The sequence below is a fragment of the Carya illinoinensis genome, chromosome 8 (assembly GCF_018687715.1).
Source record: "Carya illinoinensis cultivar Pawnee chromosome 8, C.illinoinensisPawnee_v1, whole genome shotgun sequence".
Lineage (NCBI taxonomy): Eukaryota > Viridiplantae > Streptophyta > Magnoliopsida > Fagales > Juglandaceae > Carya > Carya illinoinensis.
In genome coordinates, this window is record NC_056759.1 from 15223411 (window position 1) to 15242116 (window position 18706).

General features: G+C 35.9%; 1 protein-coding gene and 1 long non-coding RNA gene across 2 annotated transcripts; one reads left to right on the forward strand and one right to left on the reverse strand.

Annotated features, from left to right (window-relative positions):
* Positions 1-1596: 1596 nt before the first annotated feature.
* LOC122274284 lies at positions 1597-3262 on the reverse strand. The gene is made up of 2 exons (XR_006228269.1): positions 2557-3262; positions 1597-2008 (listed from the first exon to the last, which is right to left on the reverse strand). It is a non-coding gene; the product is annotated as an uncharacterized LOC122274284 (long non-coding RNA).
* Positions 3263-3428: 166 nt separating this feature from the next.
* On the forward strand, positions 3429-12540 carry LOC122274282 (ankyrin repeat-containing protein At5g02620-like). Its single transcript, XM_043083325.1, has 4 exons — positions 3429-3692; positions 8826-9797; positions 10018-10535; positions 11771-12540. Exons 2-4 carry the CDS (start codon positions 8951-8953, stop codon positions 12356-12358), a joined length of 1953 nt encoding a protein of 650 aa, XP_042939259.1. The 5' UTR covers positions 3429-3692; positions 8826-8950; the 3' UTR covers positions 12359-12540.
* The last annotated feature ends 6166 nt before the right edge of the window (positions 12541-18706 follow it).

The window sequence follows — 18706 nt, forward strand, 5'->3', positions numbered from 1 at the left end:
TCATCACTAGCTAACATGCAAAGGTCTGTTTTCTTTCCTTTTTATTTTGAATCTAACAAATTTACTGATCTTTAGTTATGTGAGAAAGAGGTAATGATGGTGTTTTTGTCAGTCCAAGCTATTTTTTTGGTTTTTTGTTGGAATGAACTTATTTTTCTAACTTATGAGATAATCTGGAACAATAGAGTTGCAGTAGATGAAATAGTACAATAATTTGGTGTTAACTTGGGGAAGATATGTAATTATTGCATTCTTGGTTTCTCAACATGTATTAGTCATGTTTTTCATGATTGATGTCTGACTGGAACGGTTTGGGGATATTTTTCTCAAATTTTGGTTTCCTCTATGATTCTTTTAATATCTGGAAGGAAAAATATGCACTATGGTGGTCTTATACGTACGACTGCAACATTTGCCTTAATTTGCTGTAAATCAAATATTGCATAAAGTTATTATCATGACCTAAAACACATGACGTTGACCTCTGCATTGGTAGAGGAACAGATCAACTAAATGATAGAAAAAAGTATTGATCACTTCATGAAGCTAAATAATGATATATACAAGTTGTCTCAAATGTACATGTTTCGCATGAGTACCTTCTATAAAAAAGTGAACTCTACTATGAAAAATTCACTATTTCTGGTTTATTGTTGGGATGAACTTATTTCTCTAGCTTATGAGACAATTGTTTCTGGTTTATTGTTTGTTTGTAGCTTCTATTTGGGTAAACTTCTTTTGAGCATTAACTTTCAAAATGGTTTTTTGTTCGAATGGGTAGGATAGATGCATGGTGTAGATGGTGGAGTTGCATCTAGAGGATTGTCAGAGGACCCACTGAAGATGTTTCCAGGGATTTTGACTTTTAGTGATGAATGGACCACCTTCTAGGCTGATCCAGCTGAAGTAGAAATGGTCACTTTTAATTACATGAACATTATTTACAGCCGTGAAGCTAGGAATCTTTGTTGAAAAGAAAATGGGGACATCAAAAGTGAAGAAGCACGAGGCCAATTCAAAAGTGAAAATGGGTAGCTGTTGTGCTTCGAGAGTTAAAGTATAATAGGAACTAATGTTTCACTCTTTTGACCAATGTTTATGTTAGCTTCAGCAGACACATCTGGCTCATTCTTATTTGTAAAGATTCACTTATGCTAGTCAACGGATTTGTTGTAATTATTAGTAATGTTGGTTGGTTTAGCACATGAATGTGCTCTGTTTTAGACTCCAGAAAACTAAGTCTTTGAACTTGGATAGGTTATGAATATAATGGCAATTTGCAGGTGTTAGACTTAATGATTATTTGTTGGGGGTACATCCAATGACATTAGACTTGGACGGATACAATTTACATCCACAGGCGAGATCAAACCATGTGCACAAGCTACTTTCATTACATAGGTTAATTTAATGGCATACAATTTATATACATGGGTTTCATCAAATCATGTGCACAACCTGTTTCCATTCAAAAACCATCTACATCATGAACGGGCATTATTGACCTCCACTACTAACCTAAAAGTAAAAACAACTAAAAATTCATTACTCAACAAGAAACCTAAAAACGCATCTACCCATAATCATACTCAACAATGGATGAAGCTCAAATTGCCTAGATATTCCATTGAAATTAACCACATGTTCATAAAATAAATGCCATCATGTACATGAACAGATTCTCATAACTTCAGGATCATTCCAGTTATACAAATATTGTGGCTATCTAAATACATAACATAAAAGGACATTTTGAGATTCAATCAAAATCTTTGCAAAAAGAGTAACATCTTCAGTGAATCCTCTGTCATTCCAGCACCAAAGTTAGAGTTGTATAGCCAGTTTCACCATGTGCAGTTTCAAAGTAAAAGGAAAACCTTCATGATATATAATGGAAACTCGAAAGGTTGAAGGGGGAACCAATGTATCCCATATAACCACATTAATACCATTGGAACTCTTTCCAGCTGCAGCAATGACTAATCTGCCAGAAACATAAGTAACATCCCTACAAAAGTACTTAAAATTTAGTATCAATTAAAAGCACAAAGATACACACACAGTCATTGTTTTATTCCAAACGAATAAAGAAACCATAAGCAACGATTATACTCAAATTTGTTAACTTGGAATAACATGTTATGAAAAAATCAAAATATCACCAATTCAGATTATTCTTCTCATTTTCAAAAAAATGGGAAAGCAAATGCAAGCAAACCATACTATATTCATATGTGAGAACAAAACTTCAAAGTCTCACTCCACTTTTAGGCAACCAACTTTCGACAATTGAAAAAGCCACTCTGATTTGAAAAAAAATGCAAATGTTAAGCTCTCGATACAGTATACTTCCGGGCTTAGTCTTTAAGCATGTATAGGCAAGAAACCGAAGGAGTTGGTTTAGAGCTGCCGAGAGAGGTTCGCGCAATGCCATGAGAGGCAACATCTACAGGAGGGTACATTAGTTTCTAGCAAAAACAGAGAGAAAAAAGAGAAAAAAAAAAATCTATGCTAAACCCTAGAATCACAGATTATTTGGAAGAAACGATACATTACCCTCCCGCACATCTAAGGGCTTTGGTGGACTGAGGGCTTCGTTGATGGATTGAAGGAACCAAGGGGCCGAGGGCTTCATTGGTGGAGAAATACTCTGGAGGGCTTGGGGACTCATTGGTGGAGAGATAGGACGGCTTGGGGACTCGATTGGTGGAGAGATGGGATCGAGGGCTGGGGGATTGATCTCCTTGAGAGTTGAGAGGGCTGAGGTTGTGGTGGTGAGAGCTGAGGTCGTGCTTTGAGAGCTTTGAGATGGGAGGGCTTGGGGTTGGGGGGTAAATGGTTGAATGAGGGGCGCGAGCTCTGAGAGAGATGAAATGGAGAAAACCGGTTTAGCATTGTTAGTGAACCCGGTCTACACGTAATGTGTGCAATGGATGTAGCATAACAGTGGCTTCTGTGAAGATTTATTCTACTTATAAATGTAGATTCCACAATGAATATGACAATGAAAAGAAAGCGACGTACCCAAGTAGCATCTTCCACGTATATTCCTTCCTAGATAGTAATGCATAGGCCGGTCACAAACATTAGAAATTATTACTTTTGAAACTAATAATTAGCGGAGGAATTGTACTGGAGAGACAGTTCTAATTTTCAAGGGACACTTCATTCAGTCGCAAAGAAATTTGTGGACTGAAGAGCGAGAAAATGTTAGAATTTAACTTGTATTGCAAGTTAAAAGCTGTAACTGTCCACTTTCATGAATGAATGAATTTCACTTTCAAAAAAAAAAAAAAAGGGACACTTCATTCAACAATCATTCAGCAGCTGAGGCTGGACACTCTTAAATTATTACGTCAACAATGACGCTTAATGATCAAGTCCTGTTGTATATAAATATATCACCTCCTTCCCTGAAGTTTCAAGGATAAGGTCGATCGATTCTTTCCATAAAATTTGAGAGTACCGCCTACCCTTAAGGATAAGGATAAGGATAAGCTCGTCCACCACCCACCCTTTACCAGTACCGCCCCTTTTGATCTTTTCCCCAGTAGTACTATTTCGAGCATGAAAAACCCCCAAACCCTCGATCCTTTTCTTTCTCTCTTCCACTACGTCATTATCGCATAGTTTGCTGATTTAATTGTGCTGCATGGGGATTCAGGTCCGGTCAGGTCAGGACATGTCGACAAGTAAGTTTCTCTTTCACTTGTGCTCTGTAAAAAATAATTCATCAATGGTGACATGTCTTGTACGTAGTTAATGTCGTGATGGATTTATCTTAATTATAAGTAATTTGCTTGTTGTGTGTTTTTTCCCTTAATGTAATTGATTTTAATTTATCTTTTAATGTTTTTATTAATTACCTATTGACTATATGGTATGCTTTATTAATATTTGTGTAACAAGAGATTTTGATCATTAATTCCGAAATAGTCTTCATTTTACTTTTGGTCGTGGAATGAATATGGTTTTATCCTTAAAATCTATCTATAGATATTCTATCCTTAACAAACAAAGTAAACTCCATAATCAAAGTTCAGTTATGGTAAAAACTCCATATCTATAAAAACTAAGGGTGATATCCTTAAAATCTATCTATGTTTTATATAAAAAGCAGTGATCACTAAGATGAACAATATTATTTTAGGACAATGCTACTCTCTCGCCCAGTATTTATCACTAAACGTGCCCCCTAGTGTAATTGCAATTCTTTTTTCTTTTTCTTTTTTAAACATTTTTTAAACATCTTTCAATATAAGAAAATACACAAATTTACTAGATTATAATAGTCACTTCCTTAACTATTAAGAAAAAAAAAAAAAAAAGAATTATACGAGGAATTAAATTGAGAGGCAAAACAGGAGGACAACTTAGCATTTTCCATTAACCATTTCATAACTGTGATGGGGTTTCATTAACTATTAATTTAGAAGAAGATATACTGTAAAAGATAATTTCTCATCTCTCACAGCAGAAATGCATGATATATACAAGATAGAGGGTGATGTTTAATATTTCAAAGAAAAATATATGTAGCAACTGGAGGTTGTAAAGCATAAATTAAAATAAAAAATTTGTACTTTATAGCTGTCAATTATTAATGTTTATTAATTAATAAGTAATAGACCTTTGTTATTAATCATTCACTGTACTACACATGTTTTTATATATTTTATTTTAATTTTTTTGATTTTATTCCTTTTAAACTAATTGAGTTCTTCTACTCATCATTCATACACTACATACTTGCTAATGGAATTAAATAAAAAGAGAAAAAGTCATGTATGGTGTATGTTGTAGGGAAATGAGTAGAATTTTTCATAGTATGGGTATAATTAATGTTTCCAAATAGATTCATTAAAAAATATTTATGTGTATAAATAGCAGGTCTAGCAGGTCGATATTTCAAGACCAATCTATATACTCTGTAATATTTTTCAACGCATAAGCATTGCTCTTATGAAGCCAAATCATCCACTATTTCATTTTTTTTATTAACTGAAGTTAATTATTCTTATAAAGTCACACCGACCGATCTTTCCAACTGATGTATTATTATTGAATGGAAATTAAATAATACATGCAATTAAGTTAAAATTGTAAAACGAACAATATATAATACATCAAATTAAATCAATAAGTTTTATTTCAAACTAAATTAAATTATTAAATGATAAATAATATATTTAATCAAGTTAATAATTTTTATTTAAAATTAGCAGCCTTCACTTTTCAGTGTTCACGTACGTTAAGAAAGGGTACTGTCTTTTAAGTAGGAAAATGAAGTTAAGAAAGGGTACCGTATAGACTTGACTGACTTTATTATCTGATGAGATTCCCAAAAAGAAAAATAAAATGATTTTCACAGAATGGGATAAAAAGACTTAAAAACTTAAATAAATATTTAGATAATATTTACAGAAGTGTATATCTATTTTTAATTAAGTAGCTTATAATTTTTGCGGGCCTGCGGCTAGTTCTACAAATATCATTTAAGGATAATAACCAAGCAAGGCATGTGCACTCTATATAATATAAAAAGGGTACTAAAAGAATATCCCTCGAGTTGTTCTTCGAAATTGAACGCCTCATGAAGTGGGAGAGTTTTATGAAAATTAAGTAGATTATACAATATTTATTATTATTTAGTTAGATTTTTTCAGTAGCATTACATATTGATCGTAGAGGGATTCATGTACATGGATAGAACTTGTAATAATATAGTACATAAGAATATAAATAGGGCTGTTCAACCGGGTTCCAATCCGGAAATCCGGGTATACCCAAACTGGAATCCGAGTTTTCAATCCGGGCCGAAACTCGGACCGGGTTAACCCGGGTCAGATCCGGGCCAAAACCCGGTTGAATTCAGTTTTCTAAAAACCCGGATAATCGATTTTTTTTATTTTTTTTATTTTTTTTATGCCTGCGGCTTGGGTAAATTGGATAAATAGGAAATTAAGACATACATGTTTTTCGGTTATTCTACTTTTATTCTCTTGAACAAATCAAACTCACTCAATCTTTCTTAATGAATCATCGGAGTAAAGGTTTTATGCTTAATTGGTACACCTCCTTCATAAAATTGTGGAAGAATCCTTTTAAAATTGATTTTTTTTTAACGGCCTGAACTAAAAAAGGGGGAAATATTAATATTTTTCCACTACTTCAATGATTTTATCTTGTCAACCCTGTTTTAAATGAACGGTTTCAAGTGCCAACTCTTAAAAATAAAATCTAGCATACTAATTGATCAAAAAAGCTACATTTAAATGCAAACAAATCCCCAAAAAATATAAGAACGATTGAAGTAAGAAACTTCAGCAGCACTGTGGACTTCAATTATCCTTCCCATTAGTTTCAGTTTATATAGAATATACTCAGCAACACTGTGGATAATCTTAAAAATGGAGCATCGAGGTAAACTGAAAATGAAACTAAAAAAGGCCAAAATGGAGAAAACCAACAAATGGAAGGTACACTATGATCCTAAACTACCCATATTATACAAAGTGAAGTTTTGCAGTTATCTCTTCCAATCCACTATGTAAAACAATCCAGTTAAAGAGTACAAACTACAGTGGGTTCCTACCATAGATACAAGTTAGTTAGGGCATAGGAATTCTCCCTCAGCCAACCAAATTGCCCTCAATTTCATTGCCATCCTTTGCGGGGCTTTGGTGCAGAGGAGCTGCTAGCAGAAGTTTTCCTAGCACCTGACAAGCATTACAAGGACATTAGAAATTTTTGTAGACAGATTAAGGAGAGAAGTAAAGAGAGGTGAGGTGCATGGGTCAGAGATTTTCTAAGAACTGACTAGTGAAACAATAAACCAACTAAATGACTATTGATATAGTCATATGAAAGAAATATGTCAATTTACTTACTTTGTGATGAGATCTTTGAGGACTTTCTGGTCAGTGAAAGCCGAGAAGAGTTGGTTTGCACTAGCTTTTGGGGAGGCTTTGGAAGTTTAGATGGTAAACTCAGCCTGAGTTCAAGCAGAGGTGGCCTGTGCTCAAGCAAATATAAAGAAATTAGGCATTGATTAACTTACATAAATGTGACTTGATGACTAGTAATATTGAGTGAAAGGCTCTCACAGGCATAAAACCCCCAACCCCCATTTTAGGCCTCAAAGGAAATTTCACTGTGTTTACAATTGTGAGGTTTTATCAAAATACCGAATGCAGCAGAGATGTTGCTAGAACGGGGAAAAAAAAAACTAAGAAGTTTTATCATTGGAACTAGAGATATGATATAATTGCAAAGGAAATGTCACTCAAGTTACTGAACTATAGAAAACGTTCAATATTGCAAAGGTCATGGAAGCATTTAAAAAGCATTTAAATGAGCCTCAGTAATATTTGAGAGATGAATATTATATGTAGAAGTGACATATTAGAAGAAGCACATGGAAATAAGAAAGACTTACTTCTCTTTGTTCCGAGCTGGTGTGCACTCGGAAGCTGTGTTTTCAGGTGGTTTCACTTGGATCCTTTTACTACTATCCAAGCATGCCCAGACTAAAAAAGTTCCATAAATATTTACTAAAACACATGTGGATTGGTTCATAAAAATGAAATCAATATGCAAACGGAAGACAAACAACAAATTCATCAATGAAATCACCAGCTCCATTCCATGTGATCTTTAAAGAATATTTGAATCTTCTCTAAATCAATATTAGACCAAAACAGAGCATTTAATAAGTTACCTGAAGCTCACCCTCTGTTCAAGTTTAAGATGCATATCATGCATTTACTGACTAAATATTTTGCACACTATTTTTAATACTAATAACAACAGTTCACAATAAATTCATTCACAGAAAACTTAAAAAGCACCACCAAAGAACCCCCAATGAAACCTCTTTATTAGCCCAACTGTAAATCATACCAGTGTTACGAAAACCACAAAATAAAACAGCTTTCCAAACAACTGTAGGACACTTATCAGGGTCCAGTCAAAACCCATCACAAAACTCAAAACTCAGATGAATAGAACATCCTCTAAGCCGCAGATGAATAGCGTTGCAAAAAGAACCGTCACAGTTCCTCTAGATGAACACAAAGACCCTTGGTAAAAGAACACTCAAATTTTCTCCACGCTTGATCTCCAACAGAAAAAGCAAATACCCAAAAGTGTCGAGCATCAAATTTACATTATTATTAAAAAAAAAAGAAAAAAAAAAGGAGAAAAATTGACCGAACGGCACACAGCAAACTGATGAAGACGATCGCGCGACGTGAGGAAGAAGACGGCACGAGGATGAAGACCAGGCACGCGGATGAAGACGAGTCATGAGGATGAGGCACGAGGTTGAAGATGATGGCTAGGGTTTCGGAGAGAGTTCTCAAACTGATTTTGGCGTAAAGATAAGAGAGAGGGGGAGAGAGAGAGAGAGTGAGAAATGGGTTTTTTTCTTTAGATATATATAAACTCGGGTTAACTGGGTTATAATCCGGAACCTAGATTTCATACCCAGGTCCGGACTGGATACATACGGTTTTGAAAATCTGGATTTCGGCCCGGATCAAATCTGGGCCGAAATCCTTAACCGGAAATCCGGTTATTCGGTTTCTAGTTTACCCGGTCTGTATGAACAGTCCTAAATATAAATGAAAAGTGTGGTGGAATCTAGTGAAGTTACAAGTTTTGTAACGTGGATGGGATTATATATATATATATATATATATTTTCTAAAAACTCATTCGATATATTACTTTTTGTTAGGAGGTAGGTTTTTGATAATCAAATATATACATGTAAAGAAATTGTTTGTAATGACTGGTTTATTTTCTCTGGATTTCAAATTCTAGATTTGCTGGAGTAGTATGTTGCGCTGTGCATGAGTAGTACCCCACGAAGTGTAATTGATAGGAGACGTGCACGCTGAAGACTCGGAAAGTATGATGAAGTGAAGGCTGCTAACTATATTAATTGAATGGAGCTTTCCAGCTCGTTTGAGGCCAATGCAGGTAGTAATATTAACCGTGCCGAGCATACAGATCAGGCCATCCCTGGCATGGATCCTAAGTTCTATGAAGCAGCGGCGAAAGGCAACAATGGGGTCTTCGAAAATATCTCCGATCCACTTGATCGGTTTTTAACTGTTAATAAAAATACAATCCTACATATATGCATTTCAAGTATCCACGTTGAAGAAGACTTAGCTGGAGGAACTGACCCAGCCTCAGCGGAAAAATTTGTGAAATATGTACACGACAAGTGTCCGTCGACACTTTCACTGAAAGCCAATGCGGAAGAGGAAACTGCATTAGCAGAAGAAAGAACTAGCGTCGTTGGAGGAACCGACCTAGCCTCAGCGGAAATATTTGTGAAATATGTACTTGACAAGTGTCCGTCACTTTCACTGAAAGCCAATGCAGAAGAGGAAACTGCATTACACATCGCGGCAAGGTATGGGCATGTTTCCATCGTGGAAGTCCTGATTGAACATGAAAAATCACAGCTTCAAGATCTCGAACGCGGTGTAGCAGTTGAATCTTCAACTGCTACGGAGATGCTAATTGGGCGGGTGAACAAAGAAAAAGACACGGCCTTACATGAGGCTGTACGTAATAATCACGTTAAGGTGGTAAAACTATTATTGGAGATAGGTCCAGAATTTTCGTATGGTGCTAATGCTGCTGGTGAGACCCCACTTTACTTGGCGGCCGAGAGACACTTTCCAGATTTGGTGTTCGAAATTTTACAGACGAAGTCACCAGCTTATGATGGCCCACTTGGTAGAACGGCTTTACATGCTGCAGCTTTTTACGATGGTGAAGGTATTGCCTCTCTGGTCTTTTCAGCATTAATCTAGCTTAGATTATGATTTTGCTAAAACTCTAAGTGGAGATAACCATCGTGTATTATAAACATCAAATTCATAAAATAAAAATAATTTGTTTTTTCTGCTAATTAGTACTTTTTCAATCTCCTAACAAGTCTTCCTTTTTGTCATTCAAAAATTATTACATTAAATTTAACATATTTAAACTCTTTTAGAAATAACGAAAAACATTTTGGAAAGATACGGAGATCTAAGGAAACAAGCAGACCAAAACGGTTGGACTCCGCTTCACGTGGCTGCATACATGAATCGCATTGAGCCAACACAACTATTGCTGAAACGTGATAGAGGGCTGGCATATATCAAAGACGTAGAGGGTAAGACAGCTCTTCACATTGCAGCTCGCCGCAACAACAGCAGGATAATGGAAAAGATTATATCAATGTGTCCGGATTGTTGTGAACTGGTTGACAAAAAAGGCTGCAATGCACTCCATGATCTAGCCGCGGCGAATGGCCGTTTGGGGGAGAGTACAGTGGAAATGATCCTAAAATATCGATCTCTCCGTAGTCTTTTGAATCAGAAGGATGCAGACGGGAATACACCTCTCCACCGGCATTGCAATTCTTGGCTCATGAGTTCTCCTGGAGTTGACAAGAGGCTCTTCAACAAAGAAAATCTGAGTGCCTATCAAACTTCTCTAACAAGTGAAAATTTGCTAACTGATGATGAGGTAATGTAATCTTCCATCTCTCTTAATATTTAATGCTTTTTTAAGGAGACATGTAGTTGGGTTAAAAGAGATATAAATGCCTTCTTAATTATAAAATCAATACCACATCAAATTAGGTCAATCTTGTAAAACTTATCGATCGAGTATAATAAATTGAAATATAAACAAATCAATGAAATAGCAAATATTAATTCAAGTACTGTCTTTGTATAATATTATAATTTTGACACAACATATTCCAAAACACATTGCTTTGATAAATCAAAAGGAATGGAAGCTAGCGATCGAGTAAATTAAGTGCATCTCTTTGGACGATAACATTTTTCTATTCATTTTATAACATTAAATACAAAAATAAAAAAAGATAAAAAAAATAGAAATGATTTTCCAATTTTCAATTTTAAGCGATTCAAATTCATTTATTTTTTGAATGAAGTTATCAAACACAGTTTTTTATTATTTAAAATTATTTATTATTTTAGAATATTAATATAATACTAGTATAGTAATTATTAGTATAGTAATATTTGTTTTTAAGAGTTGCACAATGAATCGAATCTGTTGATTCGGAATGAATTATGTCAAGTGTGTTTATAAATATTCTGATTGTATAAGACTAATATTTATGTTTTGTAGATAATTGTAGTAATAATTTTTTTTTTTTGTAAAAAAAAATAAGAGTTAAATATTGTTGATAAGTATCATTCCCAAAATAAAAATAATATGACACATAAACCAATAAAGAATCAAAGATTATATTTTGTCCAAAAAATAGAGAACATATGTGTTAATAAAAGAATTTAAGACTCTAGCGAAAAGGAAAAACGAACAATTAAAATTTAAATCACTTAAACAACGTTCGTGGACTGCTTCCATATAACGTATCGTGTGTTAGTAGAGTACTAATGATATTTTGGACGAAATGCAGATTAGTTCCAAAAAATGTAAATTTCAAAACTCGTTTTAAAAAGTCCATTTCAAAAGATTTTTTACTACGAAAATTGTAACTGCATCCCAAAAAATATATTTTAGGCAACCCAATCCAAGCCACCCGATGAAAGTATTTCATCCCTAAATCGATCCAGTTCAAACTTCTTACGACACAATCAAAGAAAGAAACCTGCAAATTTTCTTTTTTCATTCTCATAAAAATATTTTTTGTATTTGTTTTATCTTCTTTCCACCTTCCAAGCTATAGCAAAATTCAAAATACTCACAGAAGAATTACTACACAGAAGAATCGAATTTTCAAATCTGCTTGTTCCGAAGAATCTAGATTTTGCCTCAGTCGACGAGTATTAGAGATCGACTATGATGAATCCGAAAGGAAGAAGCAGCTGCAACGAGAGAAGGAGAAACAGGAGATGGAGAAACAGGAGAAGGAGAAACAGGAGAAACAAGAGAAGGAGAAACAGAACAAGGAGAATCTCGACGAGTTTGATAAATTGTCTCAAGCCCATTTGCTAGTTGCTGCACTCATCACAACTGTCACCTTTGCAGCAGGAATTACCATGCCTGGGGGTTTCGTTGGGGCAGGTGATAATAAACCATACCCAGGCTCTGCAGTTTTGTGGAATGATTGGCATTTGAAGCTCTTCATCGCCTGTGATTCCATATCTATGCTGCTCTCCACTTACACTGTCATCATCTACCTAGTTTGCTCCTCGAAAGGACTGCATTCCATCAACCCTAAAACCCGCAAAAGGTTTATTCGATGGGCCTTTTTTGCGCTTTACGTGGCTGCTTTATTTATGGTGGCGGCATTTTTCGCGGCCATAATGATGATGAGACCGCATCGAAAGGGCCGGCGTCCATTTGGTTAGGGCTGGAGATCCGAATACGTATCCATATACCCGAAAAAACACGGATCCGTATCGGCGTTTTGAAAAGTGGGCAGATGTCTGCTGGGGTAGAATCAGTCAAAACCCGAGTAGATATCTAGATTCGGGGCAGGATTTAAATACGGATATCTGGGTTTATGTATTGGACTTTTTTTTATGAGTTATTTTGGTATGTTTTATTAATACCTTTTAAAAGGTTTTTTTTTTTTTTAATAGTCCTTTAAGCCTATTATTTTTTATCTAATGAATGTTTTTATAGGCATTTTTTCAAACTTTTATAGCATATTCAAATTTTTAGAAAACAAAATAAATAATAATAGAAATCAATACACACAATATACTGCATATTACATACTATATTGTTTACATCACAATGTAAAACATCAATTTTGCATAGAAAAAATCTGAAATTTGGGTCACAATGATCTAGATCCATGAGTACAACCATCTTCAAATTCCCTCGATCTTATAGAATTTCAATACCATTTAAAAGAATTTTGAACACTTCATAGGAAAACCAATTTGTTTTTCCATTTTTTTTTAACAAAACCATGAAACTTCATTAAAAACAAGAAAGGGTTACAGACATAAATCAAACTACAAGGTTTGAGATAAAAAGTCCGGAATATAATCCCCCCACATATTAATTTTATCAACCTTGCTTGCATAATGAGCAAGACAATGAGTAGCCATATTGGTTTCCCTATAAACATGTTGAAAAACATATTCCCTAAAACAAGATGACAACTTTGTAATCTTTGCATAAAAGCCACCTAGCAATGAATTAGCCATGCCATCATTTTGAACTGCTTCAATTGCCAAGAGACAATCACTCTCCGCTTGAATCTTTTCTACGCCCATAGCAGCACACAATTGAAAGCCACGAAATAGAGTAATCACCTCAATATGTTCTGGTTCAGCAACATCCCCCTCGAAAACACTAGCATCCATGAGAACATTGCCCAAATTATTTCTTAGAATTGCTCCCATCCCAGCTTTTCCCATTTTTGAAAATATAGCACCATCAACATTCAGCTTAAGCATGTCTGAATTTGGATTTAAACACATCGCTCATTTGCTTCCTTGATAGTTTATGCGCTCCCTTATAGCTTTCAGTAGTGAAATTGCATGTGCAGCAACTTGATGGGGAGGAAGGAGCACCTGCTCATGAATGAACTTATTCCTCCTATACTAGAACCCCCACGCCAAAGCAAAGAAAGTAGCCAACATGTCATACATTTTAGCACCACAAAGAGCCAATGCCACCTCAAAAACATTTGAATAACTATCAATGACCAAACCTGGAAGATACACAATTTAGGTGTGATATCTCATTTTTACATGTATTTTTATTTAAGGATAATTTAAATTATTATTAAATAGTGGTTCTCTTGCTTTAAATTTAACGTGTTTTTTTGTTGTATTGTTATGATTTTTTTTAAGTTGTGAGATTTAAATAATATCTTTTCTTGATATTAATAATTATTTCGCATTTAAATTAATCTTTTTTTAAATTGTTTTATTGTTGAGCTTTAATTATTTTATTTTATTAATATTGAGTTGTAGTATTTTATTTAAATTTTATTTATTTTATTGTGCTCTTTATTTTAAATTAGTTTTTTGTTGAATTTTATTATTTTATTTTACTACGTTACTTTGTTTAAATTATTTTATTCAAATTTACTGTGTTTAAAATTATTTTTCGTTGGATCAATTTCTTGACCTAAGATATGAGGATTGAACCTCATTTATTTTCTCCATCTTTTCTTTTTTCTCTTTCCCCCCCTCCCACCTCTTTTTTTTCCTTCTTTCTTTTCTTTCTTCCCGTTTTTCTCCGGTCTCTCTTCCCGTTGATTTTTTCGTCCTGCCTTAGCACAGCCGTTTGCCAACCGTGCTTCTCACCGCCCCTCCCATCCTTTTCCCCCACCTACTAGCATCGACCCTCCTCCGTTTCCAGCCCCTCCCGGGTCGCTGATAGCCACCACGAGCCCCTCCAAGCCGCGGCGTCCATTTGCTCTAGTGTTGTGGTCGCTCCACCTCCAGTCACCATTTCTTCATCACTTCATTACAGGCCTTTTGCCGACCTAACCCACCTATTTCCAGCTCCGATCAGTCACTGGAGTAACCACTACGAGCTAAAAGCTGATTAGGCTATTTTTTACTTCCACTGCCATTCTCGCTACCTCCCACGGCCAACCACCACTTCCACTTACTTCATCAACACCTATAAGCCATTTCCTAGCAATTTCAAGTCTTAGTTTATCCCCATTCAAAAGTGGGTATTTTAAGACCCACGGCCTTCGTGCGATTTGCACTGTTATGTTGCCTTACTGCCGCTTCTCGCACCTTTGTAATCCTTTGAAAAATATTTTATTGCGCTGTAAGTATTTTCTAAACTTCCTTTAAAATTTAAATATATTTTTATGTTAACAATACATTGCGATTTGGTTGGTTGTGCTAGACTGAGTCCGATGAGTCGGGGGTCAAATGGAGTTGAGGATGGAATTATTTATGTTTGGATGATGTTGGGTTTATTGGATAATTTGTCGTCATTTGCATTGCATGGTGCATACATGTACATGTGTTGGAAATTGAAAACTAGGTTTTCAAGTGTTAATGGGTTTTTGGGTGTCTGTGTATCACGACCCCAAGTCGGGATAGGGCATTATCTCGGTGGAGCTGATCTGGACACTTGGGAGCACAATATATCGAGTGACGTCCTCTAAGTTGTCGCTTGGAGACAACGGGATAGGACGAGATGGTGACGCTCTAGTGCCGACTCCGTGGCCCCTCTGCTGGCGAGGGCTAGAAGATGCTTGGGCTACGAACATGCTGGGCGCGGAACTGAATATCACTCGTTACGAAATCACATGCATGATCGTTACCCATAGTGTGACGAAGGGAGCCAGGGTGTGCGGATGGTCCTTAGGGGTGACCATGGTGCATACAGATTAAAATTGTGGGATTTTATTAATAGATTTTCGTGGACCATTTTCTGGAAAAAATGTGAATTTTTGTTTTGGGTCATTATTGGGGATAATGACCAGGAAATGTTTTAAAATAAATATTGTGAGCCAAAAATGTGATTTTCAGCGTACGTTGGAAAATTATTATTTTTGGGAAATGTTTATTTTTGGATCTCATGCATATGGCATCATGTTCATGCATATTGTTGTGGCTTTATCATATTTTCATCTTGTAGGTTGTTTGGATTATTACTTACTTGTGGTACCGTCTTTGGTACCGTAGATTTTAATGTAGTTGAAGAGGAGGTGGCTCTGCTGGAGGACTAATTGGAGTTTTTGGCTTGTATTTTTTTTCGTCTTTAATTATGTATTTTCAGATTTGTGATATTATTGGGACTTGTATTATTTTGATACGCTTGTTTTAAGCGAATTTGTATTTAAACAAAATTATGGTACTTAGTTGAAAGACTTTTATTACCCGCTGTGTTATTTTTTATGTATACGTGTTGCATATACACACACTTGGCACTTGGTGATGGGATGTGTGACCCGTGTTGTCATCATCCCGAAGCCTCTTTAAATCCACACAGCTAACCAAAGCATGATATAAACCTTCCCTTTCCACATTACACATGCTACACCTCCCATCATTTGGAACATGCTTTTTTTTAAGATTTTCTTTCGTAGGCAACCCATCCTTGCAAGCACGCCAAGCAAAATTCTTAATCCTATTGGGCACAAGCATTTTCCATAGTTGTTTTCACACTATTCTCTAGGCACTAGCAGATGAGGATTCGGCTTCAAGTGAACTTTGCTGCTCCAAAATAAACTTGTAACAACTCTGAACACTAAACAAGCCATCTCTCTCATAGCCCCATACTCTCCTATCCGTCCCATTACCAGCACACACAGGAGTCTTTAGAGTATCCTCCAAAATACTTGGATTAAAGAGAGCTCTAAGTTTACCCAAATCCCAATTTCTGGAGTTAGCACACAATAGGGAACTCACATAATCAGACTTGCAGCCTTCATTAATCACAATCCCTTCCTTTACTTGAGCATTATGACCCGGGATCCATTTATCAAGGTAAATATTAATAGAACTCCCGTCACCTATCCTCCATCTACATCCCTCCACCGCCCATTTTTTTGCTTCCCAAATACCACGCCACGTATAGGAAGGAGATCTTCCCAAGTCAGCCTGCAAAAAAGTTGCTGCCGAGAAGTATTTGGCTTTGAGTAACCTGTGTAGTAATGTATTTTCATTTTGAAATAATCTTCATCCTTGTTTAGTTAACATTGCCAAGTTAAAAACCCTCAAATTTTTGAACCCCATCCCTCCCCACGACTTCCTTACACACAATTTGTTCCAGCTCAACCAGTGGATTCTTCTCTCATTCTTCTTTTGCCCTCATCAAAACTGAGCCATCATACCCTCCAAATCCGAACACAAACTTGAAGGAAGAAGAAAAGAGCTCATAGTTTAAGAGGGTATAGAAAGAGCCACCCTCTTTAGCAACACTTCCTTACCTCCCTGTGAAAGTAACTTCTCCTTCCAAGTTTGTAATTTCTGCCAAACTCATTGTTTAATAGATTCTTTTAATCTCCTCTTGAAATCTCCTTGGCATGTTAGCACTAAAAACCATGGTTGTTTCTTCATGGTTTATTCACTGACCAGAAATAGCCTCATACCTTTCTATGATAGCTTAGACTCTTCTATTCTCCTCTACCTCAACCTTGCAAAATACCAAGCTATCGTCTGTAAAAAGAAAATGGGTAATTTTTGGAGCCCCTCTATAGATTTTTATACCAGAAATATTTTATTGCATACCAGCATCTTTCAACAGGGTAGTCAGCCACTACGTACACAAAAGGAAAAGATACGGGGATAGAGAATCCCCTTGCCTAAGTCCTCTAGGTGGAATAACTGGCCCCTTAGGCTCACCCTTAATTAAAACAAAAAACGACACATAACAAATGCACATCATAATCAGATTAACAAACTCTTGACTAAAGCCCATCACCTCCATAATGGATTTCAAAAACCCCACTCAACCCTATCATACGCCTTGCTCATATATAACTTTAATGACATAAAAACCTTCTTACCCTTTTTCTTAAGCTTCAAAAAATGCATAACCTCGTAGGCTATCAAGACATTATCTGTGATTAAATGCCCAGGAACAAACGTGCTTTGGCTCTCCCCAATAATGTAAGATAAAACAAGTTTCAGCCTATTAGCAAGGACTCTAGCAATTAACTTATAGACCACATTATACAAACTTATAGGTCTAGAATCAGCCACAGTATAGGAGACTTCTTTTTGGGAATTAAGGGAGTAAAAGAATGGTTCAAAGTTGAAGGAAAAGAACCAGAATTGAGAGTATGCAAAACTAATGTAGTAACTGAAGCCCCTACCACATGCCAATATTTTTTTAAAAATATTGGAGACATGCCATCTGCACCTGGGGCTTTGGAAGGGTTCATTTGTTGCAATGCTTTTTTAACTTCAGCTTCAGTGAAATCTTAGCATAACTCTTCATTCATGTCTAAAGTGACTTTGCCTCTCAAAATATGCAGAAATTCAAGTGAAGCACTCGGATTTGCACTAGTAAACAACTCTTGAAAATAATCAAGTACCACCTTATCTTTTCTAGACCCCTCCTGCGATTGCCCACTATTATCTTGGATCCGTACCAGCCTATTTTTTCATCTTCGTTGTGAAGCTTTCATCTGAAAATATCTCGAGTTTTGATCACCTTCTTTTAACCACAATGCTTTTGACTGCTGTCGCCACATGACTTCATCCCTCTCCAACCAGAGCTGTACCTCATCTCTTGCCCTATTCACCACAGAAATATCCATCCCATGATTATCAACACAAAAATATCCATCCCATGATTATCAACATACAGTTCTTTTAACTTCCCTTTTGTGAGCTGTAACTTCGTCTGAACATGACTAAAACTGTTCCTATTCCAGTCTTGCAACTTCACCCCACATGCTTTAATCATCTCCACAACCTCCTCCAGAGTTGATTATGAACTACCCCTTCTCCATTCCTCCTTAATAATTTCTTCACAATTTTCGTCCCCAACCCACATTTCCTCAAAACGAAATAGTTGTCTGGCTCTAGAAAACTCAGGTTCCCCTTCCAATTGATTCCAAATGGGAAGATGGTCCAAATAGGCCACCACACTATGAAAAACTCTAGCATGTGGAAACAAATTACACCAACCCGAATTTGCTAGAAACCTATCAAGTCTTTCACTAACACAGCTAACTCCCTCCCTTCTATTAGACCATGTAAACTTGTAACCAGAGAAACCCAAATCACAATCCTTCACAACATTCTAAAATGCTT